The sequence below is a fragment of the Canis aureus genome, chromosome 11 (genome assembly GCF_053574225.1).
Source record: "Canis aureus isolate CA01 chromosome 11, VMU_Caureus_v.1.0, whole genome shotgun sequence".
Taxonomy (NCBI): domain Eukaryota; kingdom Metazoa; phylum Chordata; class Mammalia; order Carnivora; family Canidae; genus Canis; species Canis aureus.
Genome location: NC_135621.1, coordinates 15,226,636 through 15,245,711, shown reverse-complemented (window position 1 = coordinate 15,245,711; position 19,076 = coordinate 15,226,636). Strand labels below are relative to the sequence as shown.

At 47.0% G+C, this 19,076-nt stretch overlaps 1 protein-coding gene across 1 annotated transcript in view; it reads right to left on the bottom strand.

Annotated features, from left to right (window-relative positions):
• The window catches only part of LGR5 (leucine rich repeat containing G protein-coupled receptor 5), a 128,049-nt gene extending 109,174 nt beyond the window's left edge, over nucleotides 1-18,875 (bottom strand). The window contains exon 1 of the mRNA XM_077913842.1: nucleotides 18,664-18,875. Within this exon, the coding sequence (XP_077769968.1) occupies nucleotides 18,664-18,875 (212 nt within the window). The remainder of the gene's footprint in view (nucleotides 1-18,663) is intronic.
• Between the last annotated feature and the right edge of the window lie 201 nt (nucleotides 18,876-19,076).

Genomic DNA, 19,076 nt, shown 5'->3' with positions numbered 1-19,076 from the left:
TTTATTTGTGTGTATGTATGTATGTATGTATTTAATTTTTTTATGGCCAAGAACTTTTTCTTTTTTAAAGAACTTTTAAAACAACGATAAACGAGTTAAAATGTCGACTGCAGCTTTCTGAAAGGAGGAGAAGACCATGAGCAAAAGTCCGCCAGATTGTCTCAAGGAATTTTAAAGGCAGGCTGGAAGGGTGGTTCTAGTTCCCAGTTTCCTTTGCAATCATTCTGTCAACAACAGCTTCTACATAACCTTGAAGGCTGCTGAGCTCCAACCTCACGGAGAGATCCCGTGAAAAGATCCGCTTATTCTCTAAGACACATTGAGGGCGACATGAACTGTACTCTTTGGTGTCTAAGAAGCCCTAGCAAAGGAGATTAGCAGCCCAAAAAGCAATGACGCCTACGGGAGGGTCACAGATACTGTATCAAGTACAACAGCCTGGCAAAGGGAGTACAGCAAAGGTCATATCAACAAGAAAAAAATAAAGTGACATTAAATAGCACATTTATTTATTTATTTTGGGGGGGGTGGTAAGACACAGAATCCCATATTCCCCAAATCTTTCTTTCTCATCTGATAACTAAATGTGTTTGGGTGCTTGGCAAAAAAAAAAAAAAAAAAAAAAAAAGCAAGAGGCGAGGACGCGGCATTCCCGAAGCTGGTAACGGGCACAAACCCCAGGGGGCCAGGCTGTGAAATAGAAGCATCTGGAGCGTCGGGTTCCTGATGAGCTTTTGCAGTTTGATCTCAGCTCCCGGCCGAGTATGTCCAGGGTTGTGGAGCCTCAAGCCAGCTGCGTCTGTGAGCAGCCGCTCGGGGTGCCAGCGGACGCATCTAGGCACCCCAGCTCCTATGTGACCACGTCAAGGCTGAGTCGCTGGCAACACCAGCCAGGTGTCCAGGGCGAGGCAAGAACTGGGCCTTCATGCACCCAGATGAAGGGGTCCCCAGGGAAGAGCAGGCTCCGTACCACGGACGCCAATCACCAGCCAGCCCTTGGTCATTCTGCTCGGCCACACAGCCTTGCAGGCTCCGGCGCTTACAACGGTGGCACAGCCCACGGGGCTACCCTGTGCCAGGGTCCCATTTCTGTGTCACTGTCCTGTTTTGAACCAACAATGCTCCCAGATGGGCCGAAAAGATGTATTTAGCTCCCACCAGTACGATTTCTGATCCTCTTTACTTTGGCCCTTTTGAAATAACACGAAAGCTTTGGCTGAGCTGCTTACTTTGATCCAGCCCATAGAAAAATTAGTTTATCTTCCAATCAAAGCAAATTAGGCAGATCACGGCTGATTAGAATGCAACAGTAAAATCGCCACACTCTCCCTCCCACCCCCTTTCTCTCAGGACGAGGGCCTGTGTCAAATACGTAGGTGTTTCCCACGGCCAGGCTGGACTCTGTTTCCAACAGGGACCGCAGCCCGGACAATGGTCCTCACACAGACACTGAAGTTCTTTAGTCCAGTCATTGTGTTCGAAAAGAACCAGTAACCCCTTTGCCAGCATTTGATGAAACATCTAGATTTACATATTTCCTTAATTGCATTTTTGAATGTGAGTAAGATTTATCTGACCAGAGTTAAATGCCTCTTTTATTCCCCTACCCAGGGCAAAATTCAACTCTGTGCTCTTAAAAAAAAAAAGAAAAAAAGAAAAAAAGAAAAAAAAAAGAAAAAAAAAGAGGGTGTGTGTGTGTGTGTGTGTGTGTGTGTGTGTGTGTATGTGTGAGTCTTACTTAATTCCGATCTGAATAAATGTGAGGGTTTCAATGAAGTGGGACGAGGGGGTTACATTACCCAAGACAGGAAAGATATACCTTTACCTTTCAAAGAGGAAATGGCAACTTCCAAAGCTCTGGCTTGCTCTGCTCTCTGGAAAAAGGCTATTTGGGTTTTAATAATGAGTGCCATTCCTGGTTGCCAGGTTCCCCAAACGAGTTGCTCAAAAGCTGCAAAAATTGTCGTCCCTAATAACTTCTTGTTAGCGTCCCTATGTGACTGTAAGAAGTTGCAAGTTAGGGTTCCTTTCCCTTATTTATTTACTATAAATTAACAGTAAATCTTGTATTTAGCTCCATTTAAACCTCCCTCTGCAGCTGCCCATTTGAAAACTAAAATGGTTGCCTTCTCTCACTTCAGTGGGCACAATACAAAACAGCCATTGAGCTCTCCCTTTATTGCAGCTGCCAATGCCCAGCCGACTTTTAACAAACCAACCAAGCGGAATCACAATGCAGCTGCAACATTTTATGGTATTTCTGTTGGTTCTCTTTTGAGACTGAAGGTGTTAATTAGGAATCAAAGAACACAACCCTGCCAGCTTTCTTTCACAGACCCGCACCCTGGTCACTGCAGTTTTCAGAAGCAAATAAATCTAATAAAGGGATAAAAATGTTGTTTGTCACACCAGTAAAGTGTACTTAAGGCCCTTTGATCAAAAGCTTTTTATGTAGTCTTGTCAGATGGGTTGGAAATATTGTATTTTTCCCTTGCCTCTCTCTTCTTCACGCAGACTTCTCTGGATTTTGGATTTAAAGACTGTCTAGAAGGAAAAAAAAAATAGAAGCGTAGTCATACGTGGGATCATTATTTATAGGGGGTCACATAGAGCAGAATCATTTCGCTTCTTAGAAAATGGCTCATATTCAACAGCCCATCGCCTTACAGCTTCACACAAAGCTGGGCCTTCCTGCGTTGGCGCCTTTACCGAGTTCGAACCGCAGGCTCTCGCGCTTGCACCACATAGACACCTGTCAATACTCTATCTGGGGTAGATCACTTATGGCATAAATCCTTTTCTGTGTTAAAAGGATCTTAGTCTACGCAGAACTGCGGATTTTCATCAGCGTAAAAACCATACACACGCATGCACATGTATACCCACGCACGCGTGCGCGCAGACACCTTATGCAGTGTCAGTTCATCAGACAGCGTGTCCTTTCTACAGAGTTTCTGTGCATCTCGAGTATCACACGTTCAGATGTGACAGCGTGAAGTCATTACCTTTAATCTTCAGTCAAAGTTAAAAGCTTATGGTAAGTTTATGAAGTTAGCACTGCTGGGAATTAGTCAAGGCTGCTAGCTTTCTCAGCAAGAGCTTTTGCTGCTAGATGCACAAATCAGGCCAAAAGCCATTAATCCTGCTGGAGAGCAGTGGAAAGAAGGTCTGCTTGTTGATTTAATGTTAATGAAATGAATGGGCTCCCGAGGCTGCCTACGAGGCCCTCTCGCTGCAAAACAAATACAGTCGCTCCAAGTAATGCTCGTGGCAGGAGAGGAAACAGTGCTCCCGATTTGGTGCAAGAGGCCTGCGGGTGTGGCCGCCCCCGTCTCCTAGCACCTGGCCACACCTGTCCTGGAACCCTCGGGCAAATGTCAGGCTGACAGATTCCCACAGCCCTGGAGGGGCTGCACCTTTCTTTCTTTACAGATGTGCAAACTGAAGCAGGGAGGGTAGGTGTCCTGCCGGAGATGCGCCCCCGGCTGATGAGTGGGGTGACTCGCTAGACCTAGTCCCGTGGGTCCCCAAACTGGGCTGCATATATTAAGCTTCCCTGGGGGAGTAAAAAATCATTCCGAAGTGCAGCTTCCTCCCCCAGAGATGCTGCCTGGGTTGGTTTGGTGCATGATCCAGGCCTCAGGATGCTCAGCATTGGGTTCCAGGTACAGCTATGGTGCAGACAAGTAGAGGACCACGGCCTGGAGTTGGGACCCAGCCCCTGCTCCTGTGCACGTCGGGTGTGTCTCGCTACACCAGGGTGTGGGGTGTGCACCCCAGCTCCTAGGACGATGCGGGGGCGCTCACCATCCTATGGGCGGAGTAGACCCCTGTGCTTGGAGATTTGGATGTTGTTTCCAAAAAGAGTTAGTTTCTTCCATGTGTGAATGCAAAGCCTTGCCCGTGTGCGTGTGTGTGTGTGTGTGTGTGTGTGTGTGTGTGTAGCAGGCGGAGTAGGTATGTAGACACTGCCAGGGACTGACATCTACCCAGGGGTGAGCCCACCCTGCCGCGGAGACGGTTGCTGGGGCCGCACCTCACTTTTCTCCCCATCCTGCAGTTGACCTCACCTTTGAGGCTTTCAGGACTCTTCTTTATTCTCTCCGTCCTTGCCACAGTCTCCTCTGGCCTGTTGCTGTCCTCTTACCTCCTCTCTCTGCCGGGAGAACTGGGCTTTGCTGGAGGGAGATCCTTCTGACTCTCCGTTTGGAATTGTTCGCCTTCTGCTGCCCTCGGATTCGGCCTGGCTTGGTGATTGTCTACACTGCTTACTAACCCAGGCTGATAGAGCCCTCTTGCCCGATCTGAGCTGCTGGGCAACCATCACAGACATCCGCCCGCAACTTCCTTTGGTTTTGGCTTTAGGGCTGTAAAATAAACCAGCTTCCTACTTTAGTGATTCAGTGCGCACTTGAGAATTCCAGAATCATCCTTTCGCACGTCGTAAGATGTGAACGTGTCCTTAGAGGGGGAGATCTCCCTTGTCCCTTTCAGACCTGCTCTCTGGATTTCATTGGTCACGGGCGGGGTGAAGCAGCTTGCCTCTTCTGCAGAGGCGGGGGGTGCGGAGAATCTGTAGAGATGGTGACCCGGGGCTCATCCAGCAGAATTAAAAGGCTGTCTGGTCCAATAACCGCCCACCCATCTCTCCTCTCTGCTGGGGATCCCTGGGCCTAATTCCAAGGTCCCCCTGCTCAGAGACAAGCCTGAGTGGTGCTTTGACTCTGTATTTAACTTGGAATCCCTTCCCCCTCGCAGAGTCAAGTCATTGGTATCTATTCTTCTCCAGGAAATAATTTTAGCCTCGTTGGCATCGCTGACTGCAAAGATCCTTCCCGCAACTGCACGGAACTAACTGCCTGTTTTCAAAGACAGCTACCGTCATTCCTCATGAAAATTCAACTCTTTGAAGGTATTTTCAGATAGACATATTCCTTATATGGGTTTTTTTTCCTTAGAATTATTTTTTTTCAGCTGTTAATGTATTTAAAAAATCGAACTCATTTTTGTTGTGTTGAAGACATAGTTTTCCTGGGTGCCTCTCTGGCTCTGAGAAAAGGCCGGATTCCCTGTGTCTCCTCTGCCCCCCCCCAGCAATCCATCATCTCTCGCCTGCAGCTACAGCAAGTCAACTGCTGAGACTGGGCTTCTGAGAGCCCAAGGAATCCCCACACCGATTCGTTCCTACCTACTCAGGAAAAATCATGGGGAGGGGTAAAATGAAAATGAGAGGAGAAAAATAGTTTCAGCCCAGGACTACAGACTGCAGGCCATTCGCTGAATCCTGTCTAAAGAGTGGGCTTTTAGCATGAGGCCGCTGGCCCGCACTCTGTGACAAAGCGTCTGCCCAGTTACCAGCCACCCCGGAGGTCTGTGCGGCGCCTACAAAATGCCAGGCACCCACGTGAATGAGACTTCATTCAATGCACAGAATCTTTTATCTATTTGATACCGAGGATCAAAGACAACAGAACCTTTTAAACTTAAAACAGGTGTTGGGTGATGCACTATTCATGTGAAGCTGCCCCTTTTGGCTTCCCCTATTCTTTTACCCAGTAGGTAGAAACTCTTGTTTAAGGAAAATTATACAGTTTTAGGGCAATAAATTTAACTACTTGGGGCAAGAGCAATAAAAGGCAACACTGTATTTAAAAAGCATGGGTTGAGGGCCACCCGGGGGGGGCTCGGTCGGTTAAGCGACCGACTCTAGGTTTCCGCTCCAGTCATGATCTCAGGGTCCTGAGATCGAGACCCGTGTCAGGCTCCAGACTCAATGCGCAGTCTGCTTGAGATTCTCTCTCTCCCTCTCTCTCTCTGAGGCCCCCTCTGTGCATGCTCTCTCTAAATACATAAAATCTTAAAAAATTAAAAACAAAAAGTGCATGGGTTTAGTGTTTTAACAAGTGTAACCTCATCGCCAGCAAAGGCAATAGCACCTGACAGGTAACGGGTGCTCTGTATATGAGGTGCCGCGCAGAGTGCTTTACACGAATGGGTTTCCCAATCCCGCGATGTAGATGTACTTATTGCCATTTTACACGTGAGAAAACCAAGACATGGAGCAACCTGCCTGGGTTACTCCAGACAGGCCTACGATCTTTGTCAAAGCAGTTCTCATTTCTAAAGTAGGGAGCACTTGATGGGATGAGCACTGGGTATTATTCTATATGTTGGCAAATTGAGCACCAATAAAAAATAAATAAAATAAATAAAAATAATAAAAATAAAGAAAATCCATAACAAAAATAAAGTAGGGAGAATTACGACTATTTTACCGCCAGCTATGGGGGTCGCATGAGGCATCGAGGGCAAAAGTGTTATAAAAGCACTTTCTGAATTGTTTTTTCCTGTCTCTCTTGGGAGTTTACAAACAATGCAGTCTGCCAAGTTCAGAGGGAAGGACCTCTGCTATCACAATATGAGACCAGAGATTATATCAGCTTGCCCCACTTTCTGCTACACGTCTGACAGCCAGAAAAATGGTGCCCTGTATCTTAGATGCAGGAAAGTGCTATTTTCCATTGAGTTTAGGGGACAGGAGAGTGCCCCCTGGACAGAGAAAATGACTCTCCCTTGAGCATGGCCCAGGATGGGCATGCATGCACAGAGGGTGACTTAAAATGTAGGTCTTGATGTTGTTTAGGTACGAGATGGCCAATAGGTCAGGAGACAACTGCTGGTGAAAAGACAGTTTGTTCCTCGCAGTTGCCAAGAGCTGGGAGCCCCCGGGGCCTTGCAGGATCCACCGGGGCCAGAGCACCAGGGTCAGTCAGGAAGAAGGAGACGAGGAAAGCATGGGCACGATGGACTTCTACTGCGGTTCCCATGTAAAGGAGTAGACAGGTGAAGCAGGCGAGGACCTGGCTAGCTGGAATAATTTCAGCAGGCTCTGGGGTCCAGGGGCTGTCCAGACTTGTCTGGGACCTGGCCCTGGGGTCATTAGGGTAGGAAATATTGACCTAGAGTGTAAAAGCCCTGTAAAAACCGAAAAATGAAGGCGCTGGGTCTGGGCTTTGGATTGGTTGGTTTGCATATGAAAGGCACACTTGCAGAGGAGTCATCTCTATCTCCAGGGGGTTTAGGCAGCCCTGAGAGTTAGGAGCCCTCTCTCCTGGGTCAGCACGTCCATAAGAGAGCAAAACATCACAAAACACAGAATATGAGACACATGATTAACACACAGGGATTCCGAAAAAAAAAATACATGGGGTTTGTATGTTCTGATCTAAATCCCTTTGGTTCAAGAAAATCTATAATTCGGGGAGGGGGGGGTTATACATAGCCTAGTACTGAAAACAGACAAGTGTTTCAGACAAGCAGACAGGTAGGATGACCACGTGCGGTGAGGTCTATCCCGGAGGTGGGCTCAGCAGGATGGGAAGCTAGAGCTTCCAGATTCTTGTTTCTGGAGCGGTGGGTCACAGGTGGCCTTCCAGAAGAGGTATTGTTTGTTTGAGCTGAGTATGGAAGACTCCCAGAAGTCGGCCAAGTGACACAGAAAGGCCCCGCAAGGATCCCTGGGTGGCACAGCGGTTTGGCGCCTGCCTTTGGCCCAGGGCGCGATCCTGGAGACTCGGGATCGAATCCCACGTCGGGCTCCCGGTGCATGGAGCCTGCTTCTCCCTCTGCCTGTGTCTCTGCCTCTCTCTCTCTCTGTGACTATCATAAATAAATAAATAAATAAATAAATAAATAAATAAAAAGAGAAAGGCCCTGCAAGCAGACACCAACACATGTGAACAGCGGAGGAGTGCAGGCCGCGTCCAACAAGGCTGCAGTGAGGAGAGTGGGCGGGCCCAGGTGGGGGACCTGGCCAGGTGTGCAGGAGCGAGGCAAGAGAGGCCTATTCCGTGGGCTAAACTGAGAAGTTAAACTTCATCGTGAAAGCCGCAGAAAACCGTTTGGAGGATTGAATAGAAGAGCGACATGATCGGAGCTGCGGTGTAGACAAGAGTGTGCTGGGAAGGGACGCGGGTGCAGACAGCAAAGGGAGCCCGAACTCAGGTGATTTCGGTGCCGAAGCAGGTGGGGCGCACCTTCAGGGGACACGAAGACAATCTGAACGTGGTCGGGTTAAGGTCGCAAAGGAAATTCCGATGACACTAAACACACGTTTAACCACTATGAACAGAAATTTGGGGAACTATTATTTATTTATTCCTCAGACTAAATCTGATTGTTCCCTTCCATGTGGCAGATTTTTTGGGTGATACAGAGACACTTTATCTGTACCCACAATGGGCCCCCAAAAAAGACGACGCAGTTAAAAGCTAAGCACACGTATTTTCCGTAGGTAGCACGTGTAAGCAACGGTATGATTTGGCGACATCTGGAAAAGTAACTGGGAGTTTTAGAGTTCACTGGGCTATCTGGCATCGGAATAAAAAAGTGACAAGAAGGGACAGTCAACCGGGGTTTTCAGGAGAGCTGGGGCCCGATTGCTCCTTTGCCAGCCATGTGTTTTGGGGAATGTCATCAGCTGTGAAATGAAGGTGCTGGATTAGGTGACCTCACAGGCCCTTCACGTTCTAACTCCCTCAGGCGGACACAGCACGGGGGACTCATGAGAACACGGCCACAACCTAGCTCAGGGACTTGCATTCCGTTATGTGGGCAGTTGGGGCAATGCTCCCGCAATCACGATTAAACTCCATTTTTGCACAGTGTAACGTGACCCTGGGTACACGGGTCGGTCCTGCTGGTAACCTGCGCATAGAAGATGATCCTCAGTTCCTTACAGCAGAACATCCTCTACACGTGGCTCACCCTCTGAACTTGTAGTATAATTAACAGCAATCTATCAAAATTAGCCTTTTCTTTCCCAATATGCAATCAGCTACGTTTTGAGGAGTTTCTACCGTGAAGGCCAAGGGGGCTTCAAATTACCACCTACTGGTCACTGGGGACCAGGCTATGTCCACCTAACACTTCTTGTGATTACAAGACCCTGGGGAGCGGACTTGATGCCGCACGGCCAGCAGCTGTAAGGTGGAAGGTACACACTTCTTGTCACTTAATCATGTTGCTAAAACTTTTGAGATCTTCAAATGAGATATGCTTACACCCTGGGAGAATCCGGTTTAACTAGGATTTCCTTCTGCGACCCGAGCTTGAAGAGTCCATGAAAAAAGATCTGGAACTTCCTCTGTGGCCCTGAGCCTCCGAGAACAACAGCTGCCGAGCGGGGCTGCAGGAGTGCAGGCCTCCCGCCTTCTGCAGGGAGAGGGCTGTGGCTTCCCCGAGTTAAAATCAGAGACCCCGATTTCGGTGCATCAAGAGTTGATACTTTAATTCCAAGAGAGACTCTTCTCTCTAAACCTCCCTTCATCCCGCAGCTTGAAGCCCTAGGGGAAAGTGTCTGAGATAAGGAAGGTGCAGGCTTCCAGGCCTCTGATGCCAGGTGGAAGCGAGGGATGGACAAGGACAGGGAGAGACACAGACGTGCATCCTGTGCGTCAGGGACCCTAGCAGAGGTCTTGTAGTCTCTCAGTCCCACCCCAAGTTTCTTGGGTAGCAGATGTCCTCACTTGTCTTTCCACCTCTCTTGGCATTTCCCCCCCCCAGGCTTTACTTTCTTGGGCAATGGACACTCTTAAGGGACACAGAATAGGTCTACAGCCACATGCAGGCATGTCTGCTAAGGATCTCCCAGGACAGGAAGTTTGAAGGGAAAATAAGGAAGATTTCTTATTTCAGGTTTCACGAGAAGACTCCAAACTCATTCTGTAGATTCAGTCAACAAACATTGGGAAATAAATGTTTATTACAGAAGTCTCAATATATATATACCAAAAAAAAAAAAAAAAAAAAGTAGATGACTTAGGAATGTGACTCCTTCCATGGACAGTTTTACTTGGTTTTTATAATCAAATAATCTTCACCGTCCGTATATGTATACAAAAAGTGAGAAGTGATTTTATGCTGATAGATTTAAAGACCAACTGATTATGTAACAGAGTTACTCCAACGAAGCGCCTCACAAGAAAATTTATAACCTGAAAGCTTCAAGTGCCATGTGGTGTTTTGTGTGTTGAACCAATAAACTCATTAAAATAACATTGGGCAAACCCAAACACAACACAATGAAATTTCTAACACAGCCCACATTAACCAACCAACTTTAAAATAATATCTTTGTTATGTACTAAGGTTAAAAATTCAGCAAATTCTTTATATTTTTTCCACTTGAGATCATGTGTGGTTTTCTACTTCCCTGAGAAGTACACTTCTGTGGCTTTTTTGATCAAAGGCAGGTTATTTTTGCAAATAGACATCTTTTGTAGAGGTCCCTTGTTCTCCTTAATCAAGGTTTCAAGAAAAAAAAAAAAAAAGAAGCACAAAAATATTTACTGTTTTTTTTTAAATTTTTTTATTATTTTTTTTTTTTTTAGTGACACATCAAAATTCTTAGCTTCCTTTCTGAGTATAGGCTTTGGAAAGAAGGCAGGGATGTAAGGTTAGCCATCACAGTGCGTGTGTGTGTGTGTGTGTGTGTGTGTGCGTGTGTGAGGGAGAAAAGGAGGAGGAAAGAGGAAATAAAGGAATTTGGCTGCAAAATTGAGTAACAGTTTGAAACACTTGGCTTCCAGTTGTGAAAGATGAGCAACACTGGGGGAAAAGGCTGGGCTGACAAGGGACCACTTGAGGGAAGCTTAATCTCAGCTGGCAGGCTGACCACGGAGGTCAGCTCAGTGCACGCGTTCTCAGCTGGAGCTGGGCTCCCTTTGCCAGGACGATTGTCTTCTGCATTTCAGCTTCTGAACTAAACTGAAGGTGCCTCCAGACAGCCAGCCACTCAGTGTCTTCCCTTGAAAGCCTTGGCCCTGCACCGCCAGGCCATGTCAACCTTATGTATCATTTCCATTTGTGCGACTGGGACAAAGGACACGGTCTCTGATTGGTACGTCGGGGCTGTGTGTGTTGGTGTGTGCGTGACAGAGATGGCCCTCCTGCCCCTTGACAACCACAGCCCTTGTTAGAAGGCGAAAGCAAGCTCCTCCGAAAGGCAGGCAGGATCACCCGACTGCAGATACAAATGTGCAGGCCTCACAAATGAGACGCCTGCAAATGACTGCTGCAGAATTTAATTTAAATTTTTTTTTTATTTTTTATTTTTTAAGAATTTTAAATTGTTGATGTTAATACAAAACTACAATGGAGGGGCATGCGAGGGGGATTTGGAGATTAAATCCGTATGCAGCTGACATTTCCTAAACATCAATTCGTACTTGATGGGGTGCTCTTTCTACTGAATACAGTTTATAATTAATTGGCCAGTTGGGGGTTTTTCATATTGTTGACTTTGTAGTACGGTGAGTGATTAACACACATTAGATTTCCAGCAGCAAGGGAAATGAAAGACTGATGAACTAGGATGGACGGTTTAGGAAGAGTTTTTCTTTGTCCGAAGGAGGGAACTTTTCTCCGATTTATCCAGATTTCTAGTTCACACAGAAGTCTGTGTCCCTGGCCTGACTGTTAAAGCATGCAGTTTCCAGATAGATCTAAGTAGAAAAAACGTTGAAATAATTTCCATTCTGAATCAAATGCCAGTAAGGCAGCCTTTATGACATCAATTCATCTTATCGGTTTTAAAGGTGAATACAAATTCAAATAAAATTTGCCTATTAAGAAAGTTCATGTCTCTCTGAATGGAGAAATAGTTCCAAAGAGGTTGTCTACTTTATTTGACACACAGCTCTGGTCATAGGAAAAAAAATCTGTTTTATCCTCGCCTTGGAAGTTATTAGTCAACTGATCACTCCTTAAGATGCTGGGGCAGCTACCACAATTTATCTCTGACTTGGAGATGAGAAACATTGTTTTGGTGGTAGTAGGAAAATGTATCTATGGAAAGATACCTACTAAACTGCAAACACTGGTCGTCAGCTATATAATGTTATTCTCATTCTACTAAAAATTAAAAACTGCCATTTCCCAGCCAGTTGAAGAAATATTTTTGGTATTAGACCTTCATAAATTGCGTTCCTGGGGAAAAAAAAAAGTGCTTAAATATTTCAGCACCAATTATAATTCCCGTGAAGCATGACTATGAATTAGAAGGCCGGTATTCTTATGCTTCTGGTAAACTGGCCCTGAAGATGATTTCAGAGAGGCCCCCAAACCCACGGAGCAATGTAAATACCTTGGAATATGCAGACAGGCCTGCAAGTTAGGGATGATGATAGTATCTGCCTCACAGGGCCTCTGCAGGGCCTACGGAAAAGTCAAGTACTTAGCATAATGCCTAGTACTCAGGAGAAACGATATAAATGTCAGCTCTTATTACAATAAAAGTGATTTAGATATGTAAATTATGGTGTGTTTGTTAAAATCAGCAACTCGTTGCATCCTTTAAGCTGAATACAATTTAATTGTATTTCAAGTGGGGCTCGGCCAGACAGGCCTCTTTTAGCCACTGGGATTTTAGCAGCTGGCTCAGCCAACTCCAGTCCTTCAACACCATCAATGCTTCGGGAACATCCCGGGAGTGTCAGGCACTGGTGTGGGCGCGGGGCTACCAAGTGGAAAATTTCCTCCTCCCTGGAGAAGTCCACAGTCTAGGGGGGAGGATAAGCCGGGAAGGGAGGAGAGCTCATCATCACACCCTGGAGTGTCACACCATCTGACCTTAAGGGAGATGCTTTCACGGACATGGTCAGTTCTTCTGTGTCCTCTCAAAGCCAACCTCTGCTTCTCCAAGCCCAGACTTAAACACTGACCACAGGGGTAATAAATTTACGAAGGGATGAGGAAGGAGTCCAGCTTCTTCCTGGAAGCTGGGGGTCCCTTAAACAGCTCTTCTACTAAGGCGGACACCCTGCTAACAGTCCTTTAGTGTCACCGGTAGGTCAGGTCACCCCATCGCTTGAAATCAAATGACTTCCCCCTACCAGTTTCAAATAAGGCATTTCCACTGGGCTTGCTCCATGTATTTAAAAAAAAAAAAAAAAAAAAAAAAGAATTGGGAGAGGTAGGAGAAAATACCAGGGATTTCAAGAACGAGCCTGCTTCCCGCCTCTGGAGAACAAGATTAATTTTGAATCATGAAAAATTTTATGAAAATCTCCCCCTACTAGCCCATGAAATATCTCCCTTTACCGTAGAAAATGAGTTGCCTGGGTGAAACGGAGTGTGGAAGTTGGCGTCTATAATGAGTGAGTACAAATGTGGATTGAAGCTGACAGATATGGGAATAAAAGAGTTGCAGCAGGTTAGAACTCGTGGATACATTCAACACATGAAATTCTGCTAAGATACATCAAAAATAGCAACAGGACCAGATATTCAGCTTGTTTTCTTTGGTACGTAATAGATCAGTCGTGGCTCCGATGCCAGTCTGATTTGTCTTTCTGCTAGAAAATGAGACTCCATAAAGGAAAACATTGCCAATAGGATTGAAGAGGTTGAAACTCATAGGAAGGAATTTGCCTTTTCACGAAGAATTCAATTTACCAAAAACATCCACTTGTGGGGTGTTTATGAGGAAATGTACCATTTAGCATTATTCTAAATTTATAGAAATAACTGAACAAGAACAAAAATTTACCCCACAAAATGCTCAGTGCAAAGCTCACTACTGTTTTTCATTTCTATCTTATGGCATATGATTTGGATTAATTGGAGACATACTTCAATTTATAGCTAAAATTACTTAAACGTATGAGTTTAATAGAAGAAATATTTTAAAATGCTTTACTAAGGTAGGTAGTTATTAGGTATCAGTTTTAGAACTACAAATATTCTGCAATGCCTTTAATTATATATTTGAGGTTTACATGGATACTAGTTCTATGCCTTTGACAGATACCTTGAAAATTAAAAAAAAAATCAAATCGTTCAGATAAAAAATTTAACTATAAGAAATCATAGACCAGCTTAGTGTTTTTGAAATTCTTCAAACACATCCAAGTGGGAACAGTTCCATTATCAAAACACATTTTATTTAACTACGAAAGTTCTTTTTAATTCCAATCTTCTAATTCATTTGTGATTGCTATCAGAGCTCCTTTACTTTGAAAAAAACGCATAAGTACAAAAAAAAGATTGAAGATCCTATTGAAGATCGTATTTCTTACATGTAAAACTTCATTCTCATCACACAAACTCTGTTGTGCACATGTTGATCATATTCAATAAAATACTTATTTTAAATTCACGCCGAAAAATTGAATCAGAACTACTGCTTTAAAATGAAAAATCACTCGGAATAATTTAGTCGATTAGTTTCAGTAATTGCCCCCATAACAAAAACACGACTGAAGCAACCCTGGGAATCCTGGGGGAAAAGAAAGAACTTCTTCAAAATGAAGAAAAGTCACTGACATCATTATACTTTCAACGAATTCTGAAAGCAGTCTGTAGAGCAAACTGTATAAATTTTGCAATTGATCTAAAATTTAAGACTGTTACAACAGCTAAAGGCTTTTGTAACCATTTCTAAGCTACAAACATTCTCCTTGATTTAAAATACTTTTCTTTGCTTGAAGGGAAGCAGAAATATATTAAACCATTTCAAAGAAGATTCTAAAAATATTCTTTAATTTTGAAACTGCATCTTAAATGCTTAAAACATATGTATGACACCAGGGCCATACTTAATTAGTTATAATTGAGGTTTTTGATCAGTTTTTATTAATACCAGTTTTGCTAACTATGTGTAAAATTAAATTTTGTTATAAAGTTACATATGGAAAAGTAAGCAAGCTACATAAAAATAAAAAATAAAAAAAAGTCATTCTCCCGGTTGCTTTGGTTCATGTGACATGAATTTGCTTGTGGATGAAATGTTCACATCTTTAAGCAACAGCAGGGAAAAACTCAGTTTGCATTTACAAATAAAATAGCTGCTCCAGGTCAATAAAGAAAAGTATATTTTCTCTACTAGAACTATATTAGGAAGTTCTTAAGGATTTAGTTTTCTATCTGGATGTCACACTAACTGGATGAAAGACACATCTAAGTGGCAGAGGGGAACTTATTTTTAAGACTGGATTAGCAAAACACATCCACGTTTCATGCATTAAAATAATTTCCCTATAATAAGATCATATGCCGGAGCTACTTTATTTCTGACAGATCATTACTGGTAGATAGAGATGTATTAAACATTGTAAACAATTATTGCCTGCTTTTATGTCTCAACCTTAGCGTTTTTCCGTATTTTATGCAGAGTGAGCTTTATTAGCCTATTTATTAAGCCTATTTATTGTTTTGTGAAATCAGAGCCCAAAATGACTGGAAGAGAGAGAGGGAAAGAGAAAGAGAAGATTGAAATTTTCCAGTGTTTCCACCATGTTCAGTGGCCCAATTACAGATCTACTGGGGAATGCAGTTCAGTTAAAAAAAAAAAAAAGAAAAAAGAGAATTAATATTGATGTTTAGACTGGCTTAAGATTGAGCTTTTCTGGGGGACCAAAGCTTATGAAACTGCACATAAATAGCCCTTGCCTCCTATGAAGAGGTTTAGGAAACTTTCTTTACCTATGAGTCTGACTAGCCAGCCAGCTATCGGATTATGGCAAATCTACTGGCCGAATGTGTACAGCTGCAATCTGTACACACAAATTTGCCATCATCAATCTGTTTGAAGAAAATGAAACGCTTGTTCTTTTGTGGGGAGGGGAGGAAGATTGAGAGATAATATTTTGACTCAAATAAATGGTGATAACCTACTACAAACAATAAAAGATAGTAGTCTGGCTTTTGACCCACATCAGTCCCTGCGCATTTTGAAGTTCTTGCCAAAGCTTAATCACGCCGGGGCCCCAGCGGTATGGGGCTATAGCCTAGTGGTCTCTTTCAAGAGCAAAGGGAAGTTATTTCTTTAAATAAGTAAACCGGTATAACACATACTTTATTTATTTGCATATGAGTAAATAAAAACTTCTCTTTTAGGTTAGGAGAGCACATGTGAAGGCAGACACGGTCAGATTATTCTAGGTGTAACCAAAAGAGGGCACCATCTACCCTTGATGCTTGCAGAGTTCCTCTGGTCATGAAAACAAAATCCCCCCAAAAAAACCCCAAGCCCCTGAACCCCGGAAGAAAGGGCATCCCACGGTTCCTGACATTTTGTAGCTCTCCGTGGAGACCGAATTCTGGAATCGCCCCTTTATGCAGCACAGCACTTTGGTTGTTCACTTCAGGACTGATTTAGCACGAGGAGCAAGTATTTAACATTCCCTGAGACACGTTTCAGAGCCTTCAAGATTAATATTTTATAGGGCACTGAGACAATTTCTCCTTAGGCTGGAGCACAGGCTGTCATCAAGCAGCACGAGAAAAACGATGACAATTAACTTCCTAATGCTATCCTAACGCCAAGAGGTTATCTGTAGTGATAGATAGATAAGGAACGGTGGCAGAAGGATCTCCTGACACACGGAGGACACAGTTAAGTGCATCTGAGGTATGTGGGAAATAATTTGAAACCGCATTTGATGCCAACTTTTAGTAACAGAAGCCTAACAAATGTTCATTCTTGCAAGTGGGAGAAAAAAGCATCCCGACGCGACTCATAAATGTATTTTCTGTATTCTCAAACATGCTTTATGACAAGTGCACGACTTACATAGGTAAGTGTTTGGGGGGGGGATTGTACACCTCCCTTGTATCCAACTGATTTCTTCAGGGAGGTGGAGAAGAGTAGTTTCGGGCTCGTAAATCTAGTTGCCAAACTGCTCTCAAAAATTCACCATTCAGAAGACCGCATGATTCTCGAAACCACGAGTCTTGCATTTTTAAACCAGAGGCTGGGGTATGAGCGTTTCACTGGGCAGCACAGACAAGCTGTTGAGGGAGAAGAGATGTGAAATCCTAGGGAAGGGCCATCTCCGTCTCCGTCTCCATCACCAGTGAACAAATACGTCACTACCTGTGCTATGGGTGCCACTGGAGAAACCTGGTGGGGAAAGAAATAGTCCTGGAAGCTTTTCAAGTCAAGCAAAGCACCAACAACAGCTTTATGGCAGATGACAAGGGGACTGCCCTCTGCTGATGCTACTATCCCGCAGGAGGGTCCCCTCTTTTCAAAGCAGTAGTAAAGCCAATAAAAACAAAAAACAAAAAACAAAAAACAAAAAACAGAATTTTTATTTTCTGTCCTATTCTGTCTCTGTAGAAAGAGAATGGCTAGGTAGTGGAAGGTGTTGTGCAAGCCTCTTCATGTTTCTTTTCTCCAGAAAACAACGGAACAGAGGAAGGAACGAGTTCACACAAACATCCCGACTGGCTCCTGCCAAGGGACATCAGAGAAGCCGCGATGGGGATTGCGTGGGTTTGGGGGGGGGGGGCTCCGGACGGTGGCTCCCATTAGGCCCTGAACGTGCCACCTGTGACCACCCCGTGACCCACCGTGACCCGCTGCCCCTGGTCTCGGTGCCTGGAGATACTGCACGGGGCTGGGGGCGAGCAGTGTGTGGGTCCCTGCAGCTGCACAGACACCTGTTACCTTCGGGCCGGGTTGGGGTTGGGGCTCATCCCGAGGGTGTCGCCCCCCCTCCCCCGCCCCACTTGCCCCTTCCTCCCCGGGAGGGGGAGACGGTTAAAGATTACACGGGCCGCGGCCACTTCAAAGGGCGGCGCGGGCAGCCAAAGGTGGAGATAACACTCCTGTGGTTGCCACACTCTAATCACTTCATTTAAAAAAAAAAGAAAAGAAAAGAAAAGAAAAAGAAAGGAAAGAAAAGAAGAAAAGAGAAGAGAAGAGGAAAAAAAAGATCCCATCCCGCGCTGGCGCAGGGGATGCACAGTGAGTCCCTCCCGGGCTGGGCAAGTCGGGGCTCCCCTTCGGGGACAGTCGCCTTCGGCTGCCCGCGGGGGCGGGAGGCCGCGGAGGGGAGGTCGAGGCAGGGGTCGTCGGGCGCCCGCCCGCTGGGTTCCAGGCGAACCGGCCCGCGACCTGCCTGCAGCCGCATCTCGGCGCCGACGCCCCGGCGCTTCCCGGGCTTGCACTTGCAGCGGGGCCTCCGCGGCCCTAAACCTGCGCTCGGGCTGCGCCCCCCCCCCCGCCGCCGACCCCGCCACCCTGGCCCTGCGGCCTCGCGCGTGTGCCCGAGACGCCCTCTGCGGACTCGCCCGGCGCCCCCGGGACCCCCCGGAGTCCCCCGGTGTGCAGCTGGCAGCTCCTCCCCGATGTGCACCTCCCTGGATCCCCCCAGGTGTGCGGCCGGCAGCTCCTCCCCGATGTGCCCCTCCCTGGGCCCCCCCAGGTGTGCGTCTGGCCGCTCATCCCCGATCTGCACCCCCCGACCCCCCCAGGTCTTCCCCCAGGTGTGCGTCTGGCCGCTCATCCCCGATGTGACCCCCCCCTCGGTGCGCGGCTGGCCTCTCATCCCTGACCTGCACCCCCAGCACTCCCACCCCCCCGTGCAGCTGGCCGCTCATCCTCGATGTGCCCCCCCAGCAACCCCCCTCGCTGAGCGGCTGGCTTCTCATCCCCGATCTGCACCCCCCCTCGGTGCGCGGCTGACCTTTCCTCCCCGATGTGCCCTCCCGGGCCCCCCAGGTGCGCGGCTGCCCTCTCCTCCCCGATGTGCCCCCCTCGGTGCGCGGCTGCCCTCTCCCTCCCGATGTGCCCCCCCGGACCCCCCAGGTGAGCGTCTGCGCTCTGCTCCCCGGTGCGCCCCCCGCCCCCGCCGCGGCCGAGCGCGGCGCACTCACAGGTAGGAGGTGAAGACGCTGAGGTTGGAGGGCAGCTCCGAGAGCCCGCGGTCGGAGCAGTCGGCCCGGAGCAGCGTCCTGCCGTCGGGCTCGCACTGACAGCGCGCGGGGCAGCCCCGCAGGAGCGCGCGGGGCCCGGGCGAGCCGCCCACGGCCGCCAGCTGCAGCAGCGCGGGCAGCGCCAGGAGGGCACCGGCGGGGGCGGCGGGCATCGTGGGTGCGGGGCCGCGGGCGCTCAGCGCGGGCTGGGGCCGGGGCCGGGGCCGGGGCCGGGGCTCGGGCTGCGGGTCCCGCCGTGCGCGCTGCCGCCGCCGCGGGGGCCGAGGGCGCTGCTGCGGCGGGCCGCCCGCTCGGCGAGGAGCAGCATCTCCGCTCGCACGCCGCTGTTTTAAAGCGCTCCGGCCCGAATCGCG